The 19931-nt window shown below is 46.2% G+C and overlaps 1 protein-coding gene across 1 annotated transcript in view; it reads left to right on the forward strand.

Moving 5' to 3' along the window:
- Positions 1-19931, forward strand: part of CWC27 (CWC27 spliceosome associated cyclophilin) — a 275764-nt gene that overhangs the window by 167792 nt on the left and 88041 nt on the right. The window contains exons 12-13 of the mRNA XM_069749390.1: positions 1347-1456; positions 15295-15401. Coding sequence (XP_069605491.1) covers positions 1347-1456; positions 15295-15401 — 217 coding nt within the window. The remainder of the gene's footprint in view (positions 1-1346; positions 1457-15294; positions 15402-19931) is intronic.

Genomic DNA, 19931 nt, shown 5'->3' on the forward strand with positions numbered 1-19931 from the left:
GTTATATAATACAACGTATCATTCTTTCCCACAAAGCTGTTCACAGTGCTGCACCACTTTACATCTCTCTTACCCTTGTGCAGTGTTATTCTAGTGATCTAAGAATAACATTTTCCATAATCTGAACCTCCCACTCCCGTCTCCAAGACTTTTCTTGTGCTGCACCAGTTCCCTGGAATGCACTGCCCCAGGCAATCCCATTAGTTTCAGGTGTTGACAGTTTTTAGTTTGCCCTTGGCCTCACTAAAGAGCTGTGTTTTATCACTTCACCTTAGGCTAGGTTCAAATTGCGTTAGGGCAATCCGTTTAGTGGGGGTTTTCGGGGTCGCGTTTAACGTCCCCGCTCTCGCAGATCCCCGATCTGCGAGAGCGGGGAACGGACCTCAGCAAAAACACCGAAAATGGCACGCACTAGCGATGCGCGTTCCCATTGCTGCCAATGGGCGCGCTAACGGACGCGTTGCACGGCGTTAATTTCGCCGTGCAACGCTGTTCGTTAGCGCGGTCCTATTAACGCAATCTGAACCTAGCCTAATTAATCTAACTTTTGGTCTGCGTTCTCCCTTGCTACATTTTTCCTCAGGTTCTGGTCCCTGCAATCAGAATTTTCACGTACACCATGCACTCAGTAGTTCTTTGTACCTGGACGTACCCAGATATTGGCTGGTGACTGGTTCATTACAGCTTTCAATGTGTAACCTTATTATAAAAGATGGCAGGAATGTACAATACAAGGAATTGTTATCATTTTGTGTCACCCCTACTTATAGATTGTGCTGTTACTTGTCACTTATTTAGTTGTGGGATATTTACTAATTAACATGACTTTTCTAAACCACTTATGAATTAGTGTGTATTAAGTCCTGAATCTGTTTTATACATGAAATGGGTCGTCCCACAAATATTAAGTTTTAGCATTATCTAACACAAAAGTAATAATTTTTTACTATTAAAATCTTTAAAAAAAAAAAAAAAAGCTAATGTGTAAATTACTGTTTTTTGTTTTTTTTTGTGCACCCTGGTGTTCTTTTGATTATGTCTCATAACTTCCGCTGATCAGTGTCGGTAATCGCACATGACCAGTACCGCAGTCCATCTTGGATCATCGGTCTGTACATGGCAGAAAATTGGCAGACAGGCTTTTATCATCACTGGACACATTATATAGATGTTCTGCTCAAAAGAGCACCAGGGGCGCCATCAAGATATATGTAATGTCACAGCAACAGCTCGCACAGGAACACTTTTAAAACTTAATCTTATTCATAAAAAAAAGTAATTTTTTTTTTTTCCATCTTAGGTTGTGATTTTTACTACTTGCTTCTTCTTTTTTTTTTTTTCTTTAGCTGAACAAATAATAGCCAATAGTGCCTTGGAAGAATACGTGAAGGAGAAAGAAAAGTATGAAGACTGCAGGAAGAAAAATACAAAGAAAGGATCCTCCAGAGAAGAACAGGTCATTTACCAAGACACGAAGTTCTATTTTTGCAAACTGAGCACTCTAACAATAATTTAACCCTTTCTAGCACGCTCTCGTTTGAGGATTCTCCGGCGCTGGGAGCAGGCGGTCATGTGAACACGAGTGTGCTATTTGCATACTTCTGGCCACATTCCGACTAGACGTGTCCATGAAATAAATGAGGCTGCACACGTCTAGTCGCCATGTGACTACATATATACAAATCACATACGGAGCGGAGCATCCTCACAGCATGCACCCAGTGATGCAGCCCTGTAGATAAATCCAAACAACACCAATTAATGATTCTATGGTCAAGTCCCTGTCTGATGGCGACAGCTGGTGAACCTAAGGAGAAGACAGAAGCAGTTTATTTTTTACAGTTTCTGTCTTCTCTTTTGCCATCTGCATGATACTCCTAGCGCTATGTAGTGAATAGAAGCATTGGCAGTGCCACTGCTGACAGCGATCACTGGGTGTCTGCCCGCTGTGGCAAAGCTGCTGAGTATTAGCAGCCCCACATCAGCTTCGCCAATCACTTCTGTCACTGTGTTGGGCTGTTTTCTACTTTATAACCGGGATTCCTATGGATGCCCCAGTCACAGTGAACAATACAAATAACGGTATGTCACCCAGGACTCTTTTGGGGATATATTATGTAACAATTATAAATGCTATGCAATGGTGATTATGTAGTAAGTCTTTTTTTTGGTACATATGTTGCATAAAACAAAAATACACATTAGGTGTCAGTATGACTATAAAAAATCTGAAGAACCAATTCAGCAGGTTATTTATTGTGAAATATATATATAGGAACAATGAAAGAAAACAGTGTTGAAAAATAATAACATTTCTCCCGCACACCAATTAAAAAAGAAAAAAAGTTATGGTCTCTTAAATTTGGAGAGACTAAAAAAAAGCAAAAAAAATGATTGGTCATTATGGCCCTTTCAGGCACAGTCATTAAGAGATTAATTAGGTTATCTGAGATTAAAAATAATGATCTGCTTTGTGTGTTGAGAATAGGTTCCTCACTTGTCCATAGTCTGTGCCTGGTGCTGCAGATCTGTGGACGGGTCATCTGTGCGCATGAGGAGTAATGCTATTTCTGCTCATTATATAACGGGTATCCTGCGCTTTCATCAGGCTTTATCTCCAATTGCCGGTTGTCTCTGAGCTAGTAGGTGGATACTATATTGCTTATGATGTCTCCTATACACAGTACATATAAACGGAGACAGTAGAATCCCTTGATGTTGCACATGGTCAGAAGCAGCATGAGCATGAAGGACGTTTTACAGCAGTACTGAGCAGTGTAGCTGTGAACACTTGCTATAAAACTGCATCACAATCTGTGTGCCTCTCGCTCTACTCCCGTCTCCATAGGCTACAGTATGCAGCTGTAATCTGTGTTGTAGCATGCAACTGAAGGAGCTACATACATGAATATTAGCAGTGTTATGGGTACGGCTCAAAACGTTACATGCATGAATATTAGCCATGTTATGGGGGATGAGGGGTACAACTGAAGAAGTTGCATATATGAGCAATAGCAGTGTTATGGGGTACAAATGAGGAAGTTACTGTAGCAAAGCTAGGTAGAAATGGGTTAAATCCTACTGATGCAGGTCTTAATTAGATGCACTTGGCTAGCTTTTACTAAGAACCAGGGCCTGTGTTTGCTAGGTGTGTCAGTCTGCTGGATGATGAGCAGAGTCGAGTGTGTTGAAGCTGGTGAGTGACCAGCCAAAATGTGAGCTATAAGCTGGAAGAGGGACAAGCCATTGTGACGCCCAAGAGACCGGGATACCCAGCACCGGACCAATGGGGTCTGTCTCTTGAGGGGGATGTCACGGGTGGCTTGACCCGGTGCTGTGGCCTCAGGCAATGCACAGTGTAAGGGGTATCGTGAGGGGACAGGCACTTACTTGATCAGCAGCAGGTTCTCTCAGCGGTGATGATCCTGATCCTGGATAGATAGCTATTGTCCAAATGAAAGACTGAGGCACTGAAACGTTTAACCAGTTTACTTCAACATAAAGGGATTTACAACCAGTCCTGTCACCGGAGTCTGTATGGGAACTCTGAGTTACTTTGACCCTGCCGGGGTCTTCGCCTCTTATTGTACGCAATTTCTGTGTGGCCCTGCTGCTGTATGTGAACTGGCTGCCGGCCCAATCTGTCCCCTCCGGGTCCTGGTTCGACGGGCAACCCGAGTCCTTTTATCGGCTTACCCCCTCCGGGAGTACCGCTGAACTCTGTGTCTGTTGCTGCGTCCGGCCCTAGTGAAGCTGATATCACCTCACGTTTTTCCGGTTGCTGTATTATATATAATGAATACAGCCACGGATCCGGTATCCGTCTTTGCGCCTGTTCTGGGTAGTGATTAATGCTACCCGGTTCTCACAATGTCCCTTTTCTCTGTCCCTCTTCTCCTCAGGCCGGTGATTTGGGCCTGGAAACCGTCATAGGGCTGTTAGAAATTCAGCTGTATGACCTCTCACTTTCAGCTCCTTAGCCCAACTGCCATTTCTTCTCTCAGACCAGAATGGATTAAGGGGAGTCTCTGGAGCTCCCCCTTCTGGCCGGAGGTGGTAGTGCAGTTTTGCTATTTTAGTATTTGTCTAGTGTCAGTAACTATTTTTGTGGCAAATACCCCTAGGGGTGCCACATTCCCGCTTAGTTAAGAACAGTACTCCGGGACTGTGGGACGATAACATTTTGAAATAACAATTAATATGTACAGAGTCTTAAAAATGAAAAGTTACAAAAACCACTCAAGGAAACAAAAATAGAGTTCTGTAAAAAGTCACTTCAAATAGCGTCCATTAATACAGTTCTACCCTTGAAGGTACTCAATATAAAGTCTAAAGAAAGTTCAAAAAGAGCAAAAAGCAAAGTTCAAAAAGCAGTCTTTCCGGAGCTTTGATTTAGTGCCTCCGGGCTGATAACAAGTTCAAGAATATGCAAGAAGTTCATACAGACAAGTCTCTGTAGGCACTGGGCTTAAACGTTGCAGAATGATAACAATGAGTATACTACATTTTCTGTTTAACTATATACGGCATAGCATATATACAATTCACACTATGAGTTTTATAGTTGGTAATCTGCATACCTGGCCGGTAATTGACCCTGGGTACTACGCTGTGATCTACGTAATAGCGGTATCTCTTCATGTGGAGTACTACTGTCTACTGCGGATGTAGTATCTGCCCGCTCTGCTAAAGATAATTCCATAACTATGGAGTTGGCAAGTCCACCGTGAATGGGATTACTCTTTTCAGGAATCTGTTCTTCCTGGCCTGGAACCTCCTGTAGTACGGGGTCAGCCTCTTCCTGTCTTGGGACTTCTGGTATTGGGTTCGGTGTTGGATAAAAGGCCACCATGGGAACCACTACTGCACCATGGTATGTTAGTAGGGTTTTGGGAAAGTTTCCTATACAGGTGTGATACACTTCCTCTTCTTTTTCCTTTACTGGTTGAACCTGTATGGGTTGAATAACTTCTGGTTCTGGCTGGACAACGTCTGGCTCTTTCAATGCTTCCGGACATAATTTAAGATTGTCTCTTGACACTAGTACAGATGTTAAGCCTCCGTTTTTGCTAATGAGACACATTTTAGGATTATCCACTCTTGTTGGTAAAACTGTGTAGGGTACGGCTTCCCACTGATTGTCCAGTTTATTGGTTCGACGATTTCTCTTGAGCACTTGGTCACCCGGTCTTAATGGGGTCGCTAGAGCATTCTGGTTGAAAGTTCGCTCTTGTCTTTCTCTAGTTTGCTGAAGGCTTCTTTCCACACTCTCTTGCACTTGGCGATACTGCTTTTGCCGTATGATATCCCAATTGGAGTCTTGGACTTCTGCGTCTGGTTTCAGAATTCCCATTTCTAGATCGATTGGTAATTGGCCGGGTCTTGCACGCATAAGATAAGCTGGGGTGCAGTTGGTGGAGCTCACCGGGACATGATTATACAGATCCACCAAGTCAGGCAATTTCTCTGGCCATTGATTCCTTTCTGTCTCAGGTAAAGTCTTTAGTAGGTCTATTACAATATGGTTCATCTTCTCGCATAAGCCGTTTGTTTGTGGATGATAGGCCGTCGTCCTGATCTTTTTGCAACCATACATATTACAGAATTCTCTGAAGATCTCTGATTCAAAGGCTGTACCTTGGTCGGTGAGAACCTGTTCCGGATATCCATGGGGTCTACAAAAGTACGTTTGGAACGCTTTGGCTGCTGTTTTTGCTGTCAGATCTTTTACGGGTACTACTACCAAGAAGCGTGAATAATGGTCCACGATGGTCAAGGCATAGACATAGCCGGACCGGCTTGGTATTAACTTCACGTGGTCTATGGCTACAAGTTCAAGTGGTTGTTTGGTGATTATGGGCTGCAGTGGTGCTCTTTGGTTCTTTTGATCGTTTCTTCTGAGGTTGCACGGGCCACAATTTCTGCACCACTGTTCGATTGATTTTCTCATCCCGACCCAATAAAATCTTTCTCTTAGAAGTACTTCTAACTTTTTCCAACCAAAGTGACCAGCACCATTATGGTAAGCTTCGAGGACCATCTTGACATCTTGTTTAGGCACGATAATCTGCCAAACCAATTCATGTGTTTTCGGATTGGTGTACCTTCTACAGAGCTTCCCTTGATACAGGAACATTTTACCTCTCTCTTTCCAGAGTTGATGCGTCTCTTCTGGGGCATCCTCATCGGGATATGCACTTTGCTCAGTCAACAGTTCCTTCACCAACTTCACAGCCAGATTGCTGTCTTGGGTGTCAGCCCATCTATGGTGTGCTAACGGATTAAAATTCACCTCTTGTTGTTTCTGATAGGTACTTGACTGATGATGTTTTGCCTTGGGATGATGGAAGGCTGGTAGTTCAATTTCTTCAAGCTCCCCCGTTTCTTCTTCTACATCTCTCAAGTGTGGCATCCGGGATAGGGCATCGGCATTTCCATTCTTGCGACCTGCTCGATACTTGATCTTGAAGTTGTAATTAGATAACCGGGCTATCCATCGCTGTTCTAACGCACCTAATTTGGCTGTGTCCAGGTGGGTCAACGGATTGTTGTCAGTATAGACAATAAATTCTGCAGCGGCCAGATAGTGTTTGAAACGTTCCGTCACAGCCCAAACTACTGCCAGTAGTTCCAATTTGAAGGAGCTATAATTTTCTGGATTTCTTTCAGTAGGCCGGAGCTTTCTACTTGCAAAGGCGATGACTTTCTCCCGACCTTCTTGCTTATGTGACAGCACCGCTCCTAGTCCCACATTACTGGCATCGGTGTAGAGGATGAAAGGTTGATGGTAATCTGGGTATGCCAGAACCTCTTCTCCGGTTAGTGCCTTCTTTAGTTGTTCAAAGGAGTCTTCCCTTTCGTCGTTCCACTGGAAAGGAGGGTTTCGGTTTGAAGGTTTCTTCGTCTGCCCTACCAAGGCGTCTTGCAAGGGTGCTGCCAACTTGGTAAATCCTTTTATAAATCTGCGATAGTAACCCACCAATCCCAGGAATTGCCTCACTTCTTTTGCGCTGGTAGGTCTCGGCCAATCCCTTATGGCGGTTATTTTCTCGGGATCCGGTGCTACTCCCTCCGAACTCACGATGTGTCCCAGGTACTGTACCTTTGGCTTGAGAAGGTGACATTTGGATGGCTTGATTTTCATGCCATACCTGGATAAGGCTTCGAACACTTCTGCCAAGTCTTTTAAGTGTTGTTCGTAAGTCTTTGAGTAGACGATCACATCATCTAGGTACAGGAGGACGGTCTCGAAGTTCTTGTGTCCGAGGCAGCATTCCATCAGCCGCTGGAAGGTACCGGATGCATTGCAGAGTCCGAACGGCATGCGATTAAATTCACTTAGACCCATTGGTGTGGTGAATGCCGTCTTTTCCTTATCTCTCTCAGCCACAGGGACTTGCCAATACCCGCTTGTTAAGTCTAAGGTGGAAAAATAATTAGCAGATTTCAAAGCAGTCAAGGACTCTTCTATCCTAGGCAAAGGGTAGGCATCTTTATGGGTGATGTTATTAATCTGCCGGTAGTCTACGCACATTCTCATAGTTCCATTTTTTTTTTTGACAATCACTAGAGGGGCCGCCCAGGGGCTACAGCTGTCTCTTATTACCCTGGCCTGTTTCATTTCCCTCAGCATATCTTTTGCACATTGATAGTGAGCGGGCGGTATGGGTCTATATCTTTCTTTTATTGGGGGATGGTCACCTGTGGGGATTGTGTGTTCTACCCCTTCTATCCGTCCGAAGTCCAATGGGTGTTTACTGAAGACTTGTTCATATTCCGTCACTAGCCTATACACCCCTTGTTTTTGATGGGTAGGTGTTGAATTTATGCCCACGTGTAGCTGTTGGCACCAATCCTCCATTTCTCCATCTGAGCCATTGCCTTCCACCTGACAGGTTGGTTCTAAGGGCTCAATGGTTGTGATGGCATTGTTGTCAACAGTATATAGCTTTGCCATTGTAGCATACCTTGGCAAAGTGACCTCTTCCTCTCCACAGTTCAAAAGTCGTACCGGCACTCGTCCCCGGTGTACCTCGACTATCCCTCGTGCTGTGAGTATAGTGGGCCTGCTGTCGGTGTACACTGGTTCTATTAAGGCTTGATAATCTCGTCCCTTGGTAACAATGGCTGCTCTACACCATACCAGCATTTCTGTTTTTGGTGGGATTACAATAGATGTTGGATCACTTACCCTCACACTGCCGATTTCTCCACCTGCAACTTCTACCTGTTGCCTTAACATCAATACTTTTATTTCCCTCCGGAGAACTCTCTGCTGGCAGGATTGGGCAGTTTCAGCAATTTGCTGTAAGACAGAAATGACTTCGGAAAAGCAGTTCTCTAACACATTCATTCCTATCAATACAGTTTGTTCACAGTTCCGCCGGTCAACATCAACAACAATTATACCCTGTTTCTTCAATTCTACTTTACCAATCTTTATGGTCATCTCCCTGAATCCTAGTTTCGGTACCAACTTACCATTACTGGCCCATATATCTAGTTCAACATCAGAGGGCCCTTTATCAATATCTGCATCAGCCCAGTACCTCTTATAAAGGATATACGGTATAGATGAAATCTGGGAACCTGTGTCCAGCAAAGCGTTGAGGGGCATTCCGTCTAGCACGATAGGGATAATGGGTCGTCCTCCGATGTACCTGTCGTGCCAGGGTGTTGGGCCTTGAAAGTTCATTCCTGCGAAGCGGCCCGCATTCCCAGGGGATTCCCGTTTAAATCACAATCTCGTGCAAAGTGGCCTGGCTGCTGGCAACGGCGGAAAATGGGCTGTCCATCCGGTTGGTAGCGGTCGCGGGGTCGTCCTCTCCATGTCGGGTATCTCCGGGGTCTCATCCATGGAACACCTTCTCTACGGTTTGACAACTCCATCTTGGGTCCTCTCATCTCCTGCATGGTTTTAGCCATTGAAGCAACAACATCAGTTAAAGAGTCAAGCTTTTGTTGAAGAGCCTCATTAGTACTGGGCCCCAGGGGCTTAGCAATGGCCCCGGACATAGCTGATGTCACTGGTACTCCATGTTGTTGAGGAGCCTCTGCCATGAGTTGCGCAGGCTCCTGATCCCGAGGTGCCTCTGCCAGCTGGAGACGTATAACGCTCTCCTTTAATTGGGCAAATGTCAATTCAGGGTTCTTAAAAACAAGCATGCTCACATGCCCCCGGTGTAGAGTCCCTCAATAAATTGATCTCTTAGCAGTTTATCCGCTCCGGTGTTAAATAAGGGTTCAGCCAGTGTAAGTGATTTAAGGGCTTCCTGCAGGTTTAAGGCAAAGTCTCTCACGCCCTCATTAACTTTTTGTTTGCAATTAAAGAATCGTACTTTAGCTTTGCTGCTGGCAGTGGTTTCAAATGTAGCTTTTAATCCAGCAAATATGCGTTCAACAGTGCCTTTTAGATCAGCTGCCCATGCTGTGACTTCTCGCTTAGCATGGCCACTTAACTGCATCATCAGGAGACTAACACGCTGAACTTCGCCCACGGGGAACATGTCAAGGGTATTAGGCTCACCTTCATACATTGGAAGCCATGGGCCACCCGGGGTATATGGCATCAGCACCGGCATGATGGGCGCCACTCCTTGCACCGCTGCACTGCCGGACTCTCTATTGACACTCTGTCTTTCAGCTGCATTAGCGTCGCCGGGTGCTGCGGCGTCTCCGTGCTGCGACATACTGTGCCCCCCTTAGTTAATCCGGACCCTTCCGGTCCTCCGTTTCCGTCGGGATAGTGTAGATTCGTTCCGCTGTGCAGCAGGATCGATTTTCCCCTTGCTCTGACGTCAGAGCGCTCAGCTTGGTGCCGCCCACAATGACACGCCCCATGCTGCTCCCACCCACCGCGCTCTGTAATGGCGGATTCTGAAGTTTTTCAGTTAGACTGGGGCTCAGGTGATGGCGTAGCTCAATTAACAGTCTCGTGCCTAACGGTTATGAAGTGATTACCTCAGGGGATGGCGGCCATCTTTACTCCATTATAACCAATGGGGAAAAGTCACTTTCAATAGTTTTCAATGGGAAATGGAATTTTCTTTAATAAAGTCAATTTTCAAGATTTTTCATCCAAGTTTTCTCAATTTTGGACTCCAATCATGGCACACAATACCCGGTATACGGGCTGGCTAGATCCTGTTCGTGACGCCAATTGTGACGCCCAGGAGACCGGGATACCCAGCACCGGACCAATGGAGTCTGTCTCTTGAGGGGGATGTCACGGGTGGCTTGACCCGGTGCTGTGGCCTCAGGCAATGCACAGTGTAAGGGGTATCGTGAGGGGACAGGCACTTACTTGATCAGCAGCAGGTTCTCCCAGCGGCGATGATCCCGATCCTGGATAGATGGCTATTGTCCAAATGAAAGACTGAGGCACTGAAACGTTTAACCAGTTTACTTCAACATAAAGGGATTTACAACCAGTCCTGTCACCGGAGTCTGTATGGGAACTCTGAGTTACTTTGACCCTGCCGGGGTCTTCGCCTCTTATTGTGCGCAATTTCTGTGTGGCCCTGCTGCTGTATGTGAACTGGCTGCCGGCCCAATCTGTCCCCTCCGGGCCCTGGTTCAACGGGCAACCCGAGTGCTTTTATCGGCTTACCCCCTCCGGGAGTACCGCTGAACTGTGTCTGTTGCTGCGTCCGGCCCTAGTGAAGCTGATATCACCTCACGTTTTTCCGGTTGCTGTATTATATATAATGAATACAGCCACGGATCCGGTATCTGTCTTTGCGCCTGTTCTGGGTAGTGATTAATGCTACCCGGTTCTCACAATGTCCCTTTTCTCTGTCCCTCTTCTCCTCAGGCCGGTGATTTAGGCCTGGTAACAGTCACAGGGCTGTTAGAGATTCAACTGTATGACCTCTCACTTTCAGCTCCTTAGCCCAACTGCCAGTTCTTCTCTCAGACCAGAATGGATTAAGGGGAGTCTCTGGAGCTCCCCCTTCTGGCCGGAGGTGGTAGTGCAGTTTTGCTATTTTAGTATTTGTGTCTAGTGTCAGTAACTATTTTTGTGGCAAATACCCCTAGGGGTGCCACACCAGGATCTCTCTCTGAATGGAGACTGCACGGGTCAGCTAGGAAAGCTGAGCAATCTGTGTGTTGGAGCTGTAGAATAGCGTGTGGGAGCTGCAGCCTGTTCAAATTGAACTGTGCATGGAGATGAACCCTTCTGTTTGGTGCTGGAGAGTGCCGGAGCTCAGACTGAAGGGAATACCAAGACTGGTAGGAACGCTCCTCTTCTGTGTATTTGTCTATGACAAAGGACTGCAATTTAATTTATTTGGGTGATCCCATACTGACATATATGTGCCTGGAGACTGAACTGTTTATTTGCTGCTATACTTTTGTTCCCCGAAGAGGCTGTGTTTTTTAATATCTTATATTATTATGAAAGCAGTAAACCTGCACGTTTGGACTAAACCGCATTGCGTGCGTGAACGCTTCCTAAAGCCTACCTGAGAACGTGAATCCCTACATTACATACATGAGCACTAGCAGTGTTAAGCGGTACGACAGAAGAAGTTACATACATGAGCATTAGCAGCATTATCGGGTACAAGTAAAAATGTTACATACATGAGCATTAGTAGTGTTATAGGGTACAAGGAAGGAAGTTACATACATGAGAATAAGCAGTGTTATGGGGTACAACTGAGGAAGTTACCGTACATACATGAGCATTAGCAGCATTGTGGAGTCCAACTGAGGACATTGCATACATGAACATTAGCAGCGTTGTGGGGGTACGACGGAAGAACTTACATACATGAGCATTAGCAGCGTTGTGGGGTACATGGAAAAATGTTACATACATGAGCATTAGTAGTGTTATAGGGTACAACTGAGAAAGTTACATACATGATCATTAGCAGCGTTGTGGGGAACAACTGAGGACATTGCATACATGAACATTAGCAGTGTTGTGGGGGTACGATGGAAGAAGTTACATACATGAGCATTAGCAGCGTTGTGGGGTACGACTGAGGACACTACATACATGAGCATTAGCAGCTTTTTGGGGTACGACTGAGGACATTACATACATGAGCATTAGCAGCGTTGTGGGGAACAACTGAGGACATTGCATACATGAACATTAGCAGTGTTGTGGGGTACGATGGAAGAAGTTACATACATGAGCATTAGCAGCGTTGTAGGGTACGACTGAGGACATTACATACATGAACATTAGCAGCGTTGTGGGGTACGACTGAGGACATTACATACATGAGCATGAGCAGCGTTGTGGGGTACGACTGAGGACATTACATACATGAGCATTAGCAGCGTTGTAGGGTACGACTGAGGACATTACATACATGAACATTAGCAGTGTTGTGGGGGTACGATGGAAGAAGTTACATACATGAGCATTAGCAGCGTTGTGGGGTACAACTGAGGACATTACATACATGAGCATTAGCAGCGTTGTAGGGTACGACTGAGGACACTACATACATGAGCATTAGCAGCGTCGTGGGGTACGACTGAGGACATTACATACATGAGCATTAGCAGCGTTGTAGGGTACGACTGAGGACATTACATACATGAACATTAGCAGCGTTGTAGGGTACCACTGAGGACATTACATACATGAGCATTAGCAGCGTTGTGGGGTACGACTGAGGACATTACATACATGAACATTAGCAGCATTGTAGGGTACCACTGAGGACATTACCTACATGAGCATTAGCAGCGTTGTGGGGTACGACTGAGGACATTACATACATGAGCAATAGCAGCGTTGTAGGGTACGACTGAGGACATTACATACATGAGCATTAGCAGCGTTGTGGGGTACGACTGAGGACATTACATACATGAGCATTAGCAGCGTTGTGGGGTACGACTGAGGACATTACATACATGAGCATTAGCAGCGTTACGAAGTATAACTGAAGGAGTTACATGAGCTCTTTCAGTGTTTTAGGGTATGACTGAGGAAATTACATTCAGTGCATGAGCATTAGCAGCCTTATGGGGTACGAATAAAAAGTAGTGATGGGCGAACCCGACCAGTAGAGTTTGGGCTCCGTACTGGGTGTTTTCCACGCTGTCATCTGCATGACTGCATGAGAAACACCATCAGTTTGAGCGTCAGCAACAGTGACCAGTGGTAAAAAGTTTAACTCCTGTCAGAGGCGTTGGCTGATGTGAGTACTACTTTAATCAGCCTTCTGCCAGTAATAACAGCGAGAGCAGGCGCAGCAGATAGGAGTGTTCATCAGCCGGCGCCTGCGCTACAAATAAATAAATACATTTTTTTAAACTGCGGTGACTTGCGTGATATCACCGCTAGCACCGTGACCCAGAATATCAAGGTGCAGCGCTGAGCTCAGTGAGTTCACCGTGAGAAATTTCTTAAAGGGAATCTGTCACCCCAAAATCGTTTATGAGATAAGGCCACCGGCATCAGGGGCTTATCTACAGCATTATGTAATGCTGTAGATAAGCCCACGATGTATCCTGAAAGATAAGAAAATCAAGTTATATTATACTCACCCAGGGGCGGTCCCACTGCGGGCCAGGTCCGATGGGCGTCGTGATCCGTGTCCGGCATCTCCTATCTTCATACGATGACGTCCTCTTCTTGTCTTCCTGCTGTGGCTCCTGTTGAGGGCAGAGCAAAGTACTGCAGTGTGCAGGCTTGGGAAAGGTCAGAGAGGCCCGGCGCCTGCGCACTGCTGTACTTTGCTCTGCCCTCAACAGGTCAGACAAAGTACGCCTGCGCTGGAGCCGCAGCGTGAAGATAAGAAGAGGACGTCATCGTAAGAAGATAGGAGGCGCCGGACCCGGACCGCGACGCCCATCGGACCCGAACAGAAGCGGGACCGCCCCTGGGTGAGTATAATGTAACCTGTTTTTCTCATCTTTCAGGTTACATTCCAGAATGCTCTAGATAAGCCCTGATGCCGGTGGCCTTATCTCATATACGATTTTTGGGGTGACATATTCCCTTTAAGGTGAACTGTGGTGAATTCACTGAGCTCAGTGCTGTGCCATGAGACTTTTTTCGTGGTGCTAGCGGTGATTGCCTTGAGGTCAGTGCAGTTCATTGGCCCGACTCATACTTAAGTGAACTGGGAACGCAGGCTCGGTGACCTGCGGTAACCTCGATGACATCACCGGTAATTACTGACTCTGCGCTCACAGCAGCTCATTCTTCCTTGGTTTTCAGCCTGGACGGTCCCATCAGCCGACGCTTGCTCATGCTGTTATTAGTGACAGCAGGCGTAGGCTGATGGGAGTAGTACTCTCTCATCAGCCGACACCTCTGTGACTGGAGGTAAACTTTTTACTGGTTGGTTTGCCCATCACTAGTAAAGAGGTTACATACATGAGCATTAGCAGCATTTTTGGGTACAACTGAGGACATTACATACATGAGCATTAGCAGCATTAAGGGGTACGACTGAGGAAGTTGCATACATGAGCATTAGCAGTGTTCTGAGGTACGAGAAATTAAGTTGCACACATGACCATTAGCAGAATTATGGGGTATGGCTGAGGAAGTTGCATGCGTGAGCATTAGCAGTGTTATGGGGGTACAAGTAAAGAAGTTACATACATGATCAGGGTTTGTAATAGTTTGTATAGCCAATCATTGCCAGAAGTGTCTATTGACAAGGGGAACAGTAATAACACATGGACGCTTTTCCAGGAATAATAATAGAAGAACGACGCAAAGGAAAAAAGATGCTTCAGAAATGTTATATCATTGGGAATTCAAGTACTGTATTTACTACAACGGACATATCTGGAGAGCTGAAAGGTCCTCCATAAAGTCTAGGTCAAGTGAATGGGGCAGAAATAGTTTACCAAGCACAACCCATGGATAAGAGTGGCGCTGTTTCTGGAAAAAATGAAGATTCCCCCCTCCCCTCCACCTTTTTTTTTTAAATTGGACAGCCTAAGTTATGACATGGAAATGTCTATCTATAATTATTACATATAACTTTAATGACCCTTTATACTTTCCAAGTCATTGTAGTAGAGGTTTGGGTTGAATTAAAATCAGTATATGACAGTCGTATGAAGTGATGGTTCCCGTCTTTGTGAGCATGCCAGTCCTTACATCATCACAATGGCTTTGATGTTGATGAAGAGTTAGATTCCCCGAAATAAGTGTCATCGGGTCACATCAGATGCAGATGGTCTGAGAACTCGCGTCTGCTCACGGAGTGTATAACGTACAATGGCCGTGATTTACTGACGCAGTTTTCATTACTTTTACTCACAATTGATGGATTCAATCGGAATTTTATTTTCTCATTTTAGACATTGTCACTTTTGGACCGTTTTAAATCAAAACTGTCACAGGCGATAACTGACGCCCCAGAAGAGGAGCCCGTGTCCGAGGTGGAAGAAGACGATGATAAAGGATGGTAAGGGACCAGGATGGTGAACGTATGGTATATATTTCTGCTTCTCTTGTGTTTACATAACCTATACTCCTAGCCGGGGCCTCGAACACACGCAGGCTTAAAGAGTAACTAAACTTCCTGTTCATCTAAGTTGTCCTCTACACCAGGGATTGGGAACCTCAGCCATTTACGGCCCGCGATGACCTTTTTTCCGGCCCCCAGGCAGATTCCTGGGACCACAGTGATTGGGCCAGCAACTGTGTTTTGACGGTCACCAACCTTTTATTTTTTTTTCTTGCTCTGTGAGCACAGGCACACTGCATACACTACTGAGCGGCGAGGCGCGTGCAATGAAAGGTTACGTCAGAATGTACTTTGTGGGCGGAGTTAGCGCACAGTTTGTACGGCCCCTGAGGGGTGATGTAAATGCACTATGTGGATATGATACTCGGTTTGCACTCGGCCAATGCGAGTCAATGAGTCCATGGAAGAAATCAGACTGCACTTGGATTTTTGATTTCTACAAACTGACAGAATGGAGAAGCTGGAGAAATTTTTATTTTTTCCATCTTCTCCTCACCCAAGAAAATTGGATCACACTCTAAGACCGATCAGCGTGTGATCATAATCGCCTTGATTCTTTCAGATGAGATCTGATGGCCTGACCCAAGCCTTAGAATCCGCACTTGAGTGACCGCTATCTTTCCCGACTTCCCTATAGACGTGGCCGGTCGGCTCGGTGAGCATTCATGTGTTCTCTATGGGGAGAGCAGAGTGGACTATACTATACTCATCTGAGGATCGGACGATTATATTTCTGCATTGGATTATTGGGGATCGGATGATTAGGGTTTCCCCTTTGCTAGGGGTGAGTGTTACGTGTTCCCCTCCCGACATATAAACCTTTCATGTATCTTCATATGATGGCACGGTTGGCCTTTTAGGTGAATTAGCATTTTTCTCTTTGCCCCATTCATCCCTGCGCCTGGTTTCCTCTGTTACCATTCATTTCTTTTACCCTGGCACACTTTAGTCCAGCTCCTTCCTCCTCTTCAGTGCCACATTCCTCAAACCCCATCACATCCTCCAGTACTCTTTTTCCTGGCATGTCCTCTCCGTCAGCCGGTGTCAGTCAAGTGTGCGCAGACCGAGTGCAGGAGGAAGCGCACCGTGACACACAGAATAAACATTTCCTATTAATATATTCTAACAGCGAGCACAGTTAGCCTGCTGTATATATTCTGCTCCACTACCTCTATTGACCTTGGACGTCTGCTCCCGCCAGCAGCCTGATTATTTATTTGGACCCTCCGTGGTTACTTTGCTATGGTACATTGCTGCATATTAGATAGAAAAACATATTATCGGAAGTGTGCCTAGCTGCTGAATATTTATTTTCCCTGGTGTCATGAAGGAATGTGTTATGTTGCACGCAGCCTTGGGGGGGGGGAGAGCGTATATGAGCACACTTTATTGGCGATAATTAAAGGTAAAGTTAATTGATTAAGCATGCCGTAACCGGAGCCACTTGGGATGCTGACCTTGGCATGGACCTTGCTGCGGCACAGACCACGTTCTTGTTGTCCTGAATGCCGTCGGGCCATTTGTGAGCCGTATATTCTTTATTTCAATAGAATTTCCTCCGATTGTCGCTTCACAATTAGCATTATAACGTTGCCAAACGCAAGGGTCCGAAATGACCTTTTCGCTATTGGCAGCAAATGCTTGAAATGTCACAAAGTGTTTCAGGAGCCAGACAAAAAGCAAAGTAAGACGGAGAGGTGGTTTTGTGATGCCTAGCGATATTGCAGAGCTCCATTATGTTCTCCAAGAAGAATGGCCAGCTTGCTATGCCGACCATAGTAGCTGTATTCGGCAGAGCGACTTCACTTGTGCGAAGCTCTTAGACCATGAAGCCCTTTTGTACAATTATTACTGGAGGCATCTAAAATGATTGTAAACTTCAATACTCCTTTTAAAGTGGACATGTCTGCTCTCCTGACATGTGTGGTTTGGGAAATACTTGTAATTTCCCTCTTTTGTTCCTCCTGGAAAAGTGTGAATGAATTGAGCACTAAGCGTCTGATACTGTCAGCATTGGGTGGTCAGTGTCTGAGTCTCTAAAGCATGGGCGGACATACCGCCTGTTCAACCTGTGCAACCGCACAGGGGCCCAGAGCGGGAGGGGGCCCCCGACGGGCATACAAAGCATTGAGGTGAATGACAGCCAGCGGCAGGATTACTGCTAACAGGAGAAGCAGGGGGGCCCGCTCTGCTGCACGCATGTGATATGACAGTTAAACGGGCCCCCCTCCTCACCTGCTAGCATATATTATGCTGCTGTCCAGCCGGCTGTCACTGCTGTGGTCTGCGGTGAGGTGACGGGTAGCAGACACTGGACCAGGAAGAGAGGACGGAGGGGGAGAGCCTCTCAGTCACAGTGAGTCACTGAAGCTTGCTCAGGACCTGTGATGAGGTCACAGGAGGGGAGGAGTCAGGAGTCACATGATCAGGGGCCTCCGTGTATTGCAGGACTCTGCTGTTCTGTCATGGTGCTAGACGGTGAGCTTATGTGTGGGGTCGGAGTTGTTTATAGTGTGGATGTAGCAGAGCCGTGTGTGTGTGGTTATGAGGTGTATGAAGCGTAGCCGTGTGTGTATGAGGTGTTCAGAGCGGAGCCGTGTGTGTATGAGGTGTACGGAGCGGAGCCGTGTGTATGAGGTGTACGGAGCAGAGCCGTGTGTTTGTATGAGGTGTACAGAGCAGAGCCGTGTGTGTATGAGGTGTGCAGAGCGGAGCCATGTGTGTGTATGAGGTGTACGGAGCAGAGCCGTGTGTGTATGAGGTGTACGGAGCAGAGCCGTGTGTGTGTATGAGGTGTACGGAGCAGAGCCGTGTGTGTGTATGAGGTGTACGGAGCAGAGCCGTGTGTGTATGAGGTGTACGGAGCAGAGCCGTGTGTGTGTATGAGGTGTACGGAGCAGAGCCGTGTGTGTGTATGAGGTGTACGGAGCAGAGCCGTGTGTGTGTGTATGAGGTGTACAGAGTTGAGCCGTGTGTGCATGAGGTGTACGGAGCTGAGCCGTGTGTGTCCATGAGGTGTACAGAGCTGAGCCGTGTGTGTATGAGGTGTACGGAGCGGAGCCGCATGTGTAGGAGTAACTATGCGTGGCCATTATACTGTGCGCAGTATCATGTGTGGCCATTATACAGTATGTAGTATAATGTAGGGCCATCATACAGTATGGAGCATCGTGTGTGGCCATTATACAGTATGGAGCATCATGTGTGGCCATTATACAGTATGGAGCATCATGTGTGGCCATTATAGTATGGCGCATCATGTGTGGCCATTATACAGTATGGAGCATCATGTGTGGCCATTATACAGTATGGAGCATCATGCGTGGCCATTATACAGTATGGAGCACTGTGTGGCCATTATACAGTATGGAGCACTGTGTGGCCATTATAGTATGGCGCATGTGGCCATTATACAGTATGGAGCATCATGCGTGGCCATTATACAGTATGGAGCACTGTGTGGCCATTATAGTATGGCGCATCATGTGTGGCCATTATACAGTATGGAGCACTGTGTGGCCATATTTTTTGTTTATAATTATTGTTTATGAAACATTGCGATCAGCAATGCTAAATGGCTGTGGTTGGGATGTGGATATGGGTGTGACTAGTTGAGAAGTGGGTGTGCTCAGAGGCGTGGCTTAAAATTTGCCGTGGTTCGCTGCGCGCGCTGCAGACTTTATCCCTCTTTCCCCTCTTCAAAAGTTGGGAGGTATGGTTTAACTGCGCCCCTACTTAGATATGTTTGAGGAAAAGGTGTGTGTAAAAGGGTGTGGCTTAAAAATGGCTGTGGTTTTCCTACACAAACACAGAACCTGTTGTTAAAAATTTGAATCCCACCCCTACCTATATGCTTACATAACTTTGTTGCGCTATGGAGGGGGGGGCTGTCATGATCCCAATGGCAGGGGATCACAAAAAGGACAAGCACAGATACAAACAAGCTCTAGGGCGATGGAACCTGAGCTGACCGCGACCCTGAACCTAACACACAAATAAAAGTAGCCGGGGAACGTGCCTACGATGATCCTAGACGTCTCGCTCCAGCCGAAGATCTAACTTCCCCTATCAGAAGAAACACAGACCTCTCTTGCCTCCAGAGAAATACCCCACAGCAAATAGCAGCCCCCCACATATAATGACGGTGAAATGAGAGGAAAGCACATACGTAGTATGAAAACAGTTTCAGCAAAATGAGGCCCGCTAAAGCTAGATAGCAGAGGATACAAAAGTGAACTGCGCGGTCAGCGAAAAACCCTTCAAAAAACCATCCTGAAATTACTTGAACTCATGTGCCAACTCATGGTACATGAAAAGCAATTTCAGCCCACTAGAGCAACCAGCAGCAGAGAATCACATATCTGCAGGCTGGACTAAAAACCAAATTAAGCAAAACACAAAACAGGAAAATCCAAACTTAGCTTGTCCAGAAGGTTCTAGGAGCAGGGAGCAGAGGTAACAAGACAC

Source organism: Ranitomeya imitator, chromosome 1 (assembly GCF_032444005.1).
Source record: "Ranitomeya imitator isolate aRanImi1 chromosome 1, aRanImi1.pri, whole genome shotgun sequence".
NCBI classification, from domain to species: Eukaryota; Metazoa; Chordata; class Amphibia; order Anura; family Dendrobatidae; genus Ranitomeya; species Ranitomeya imitator.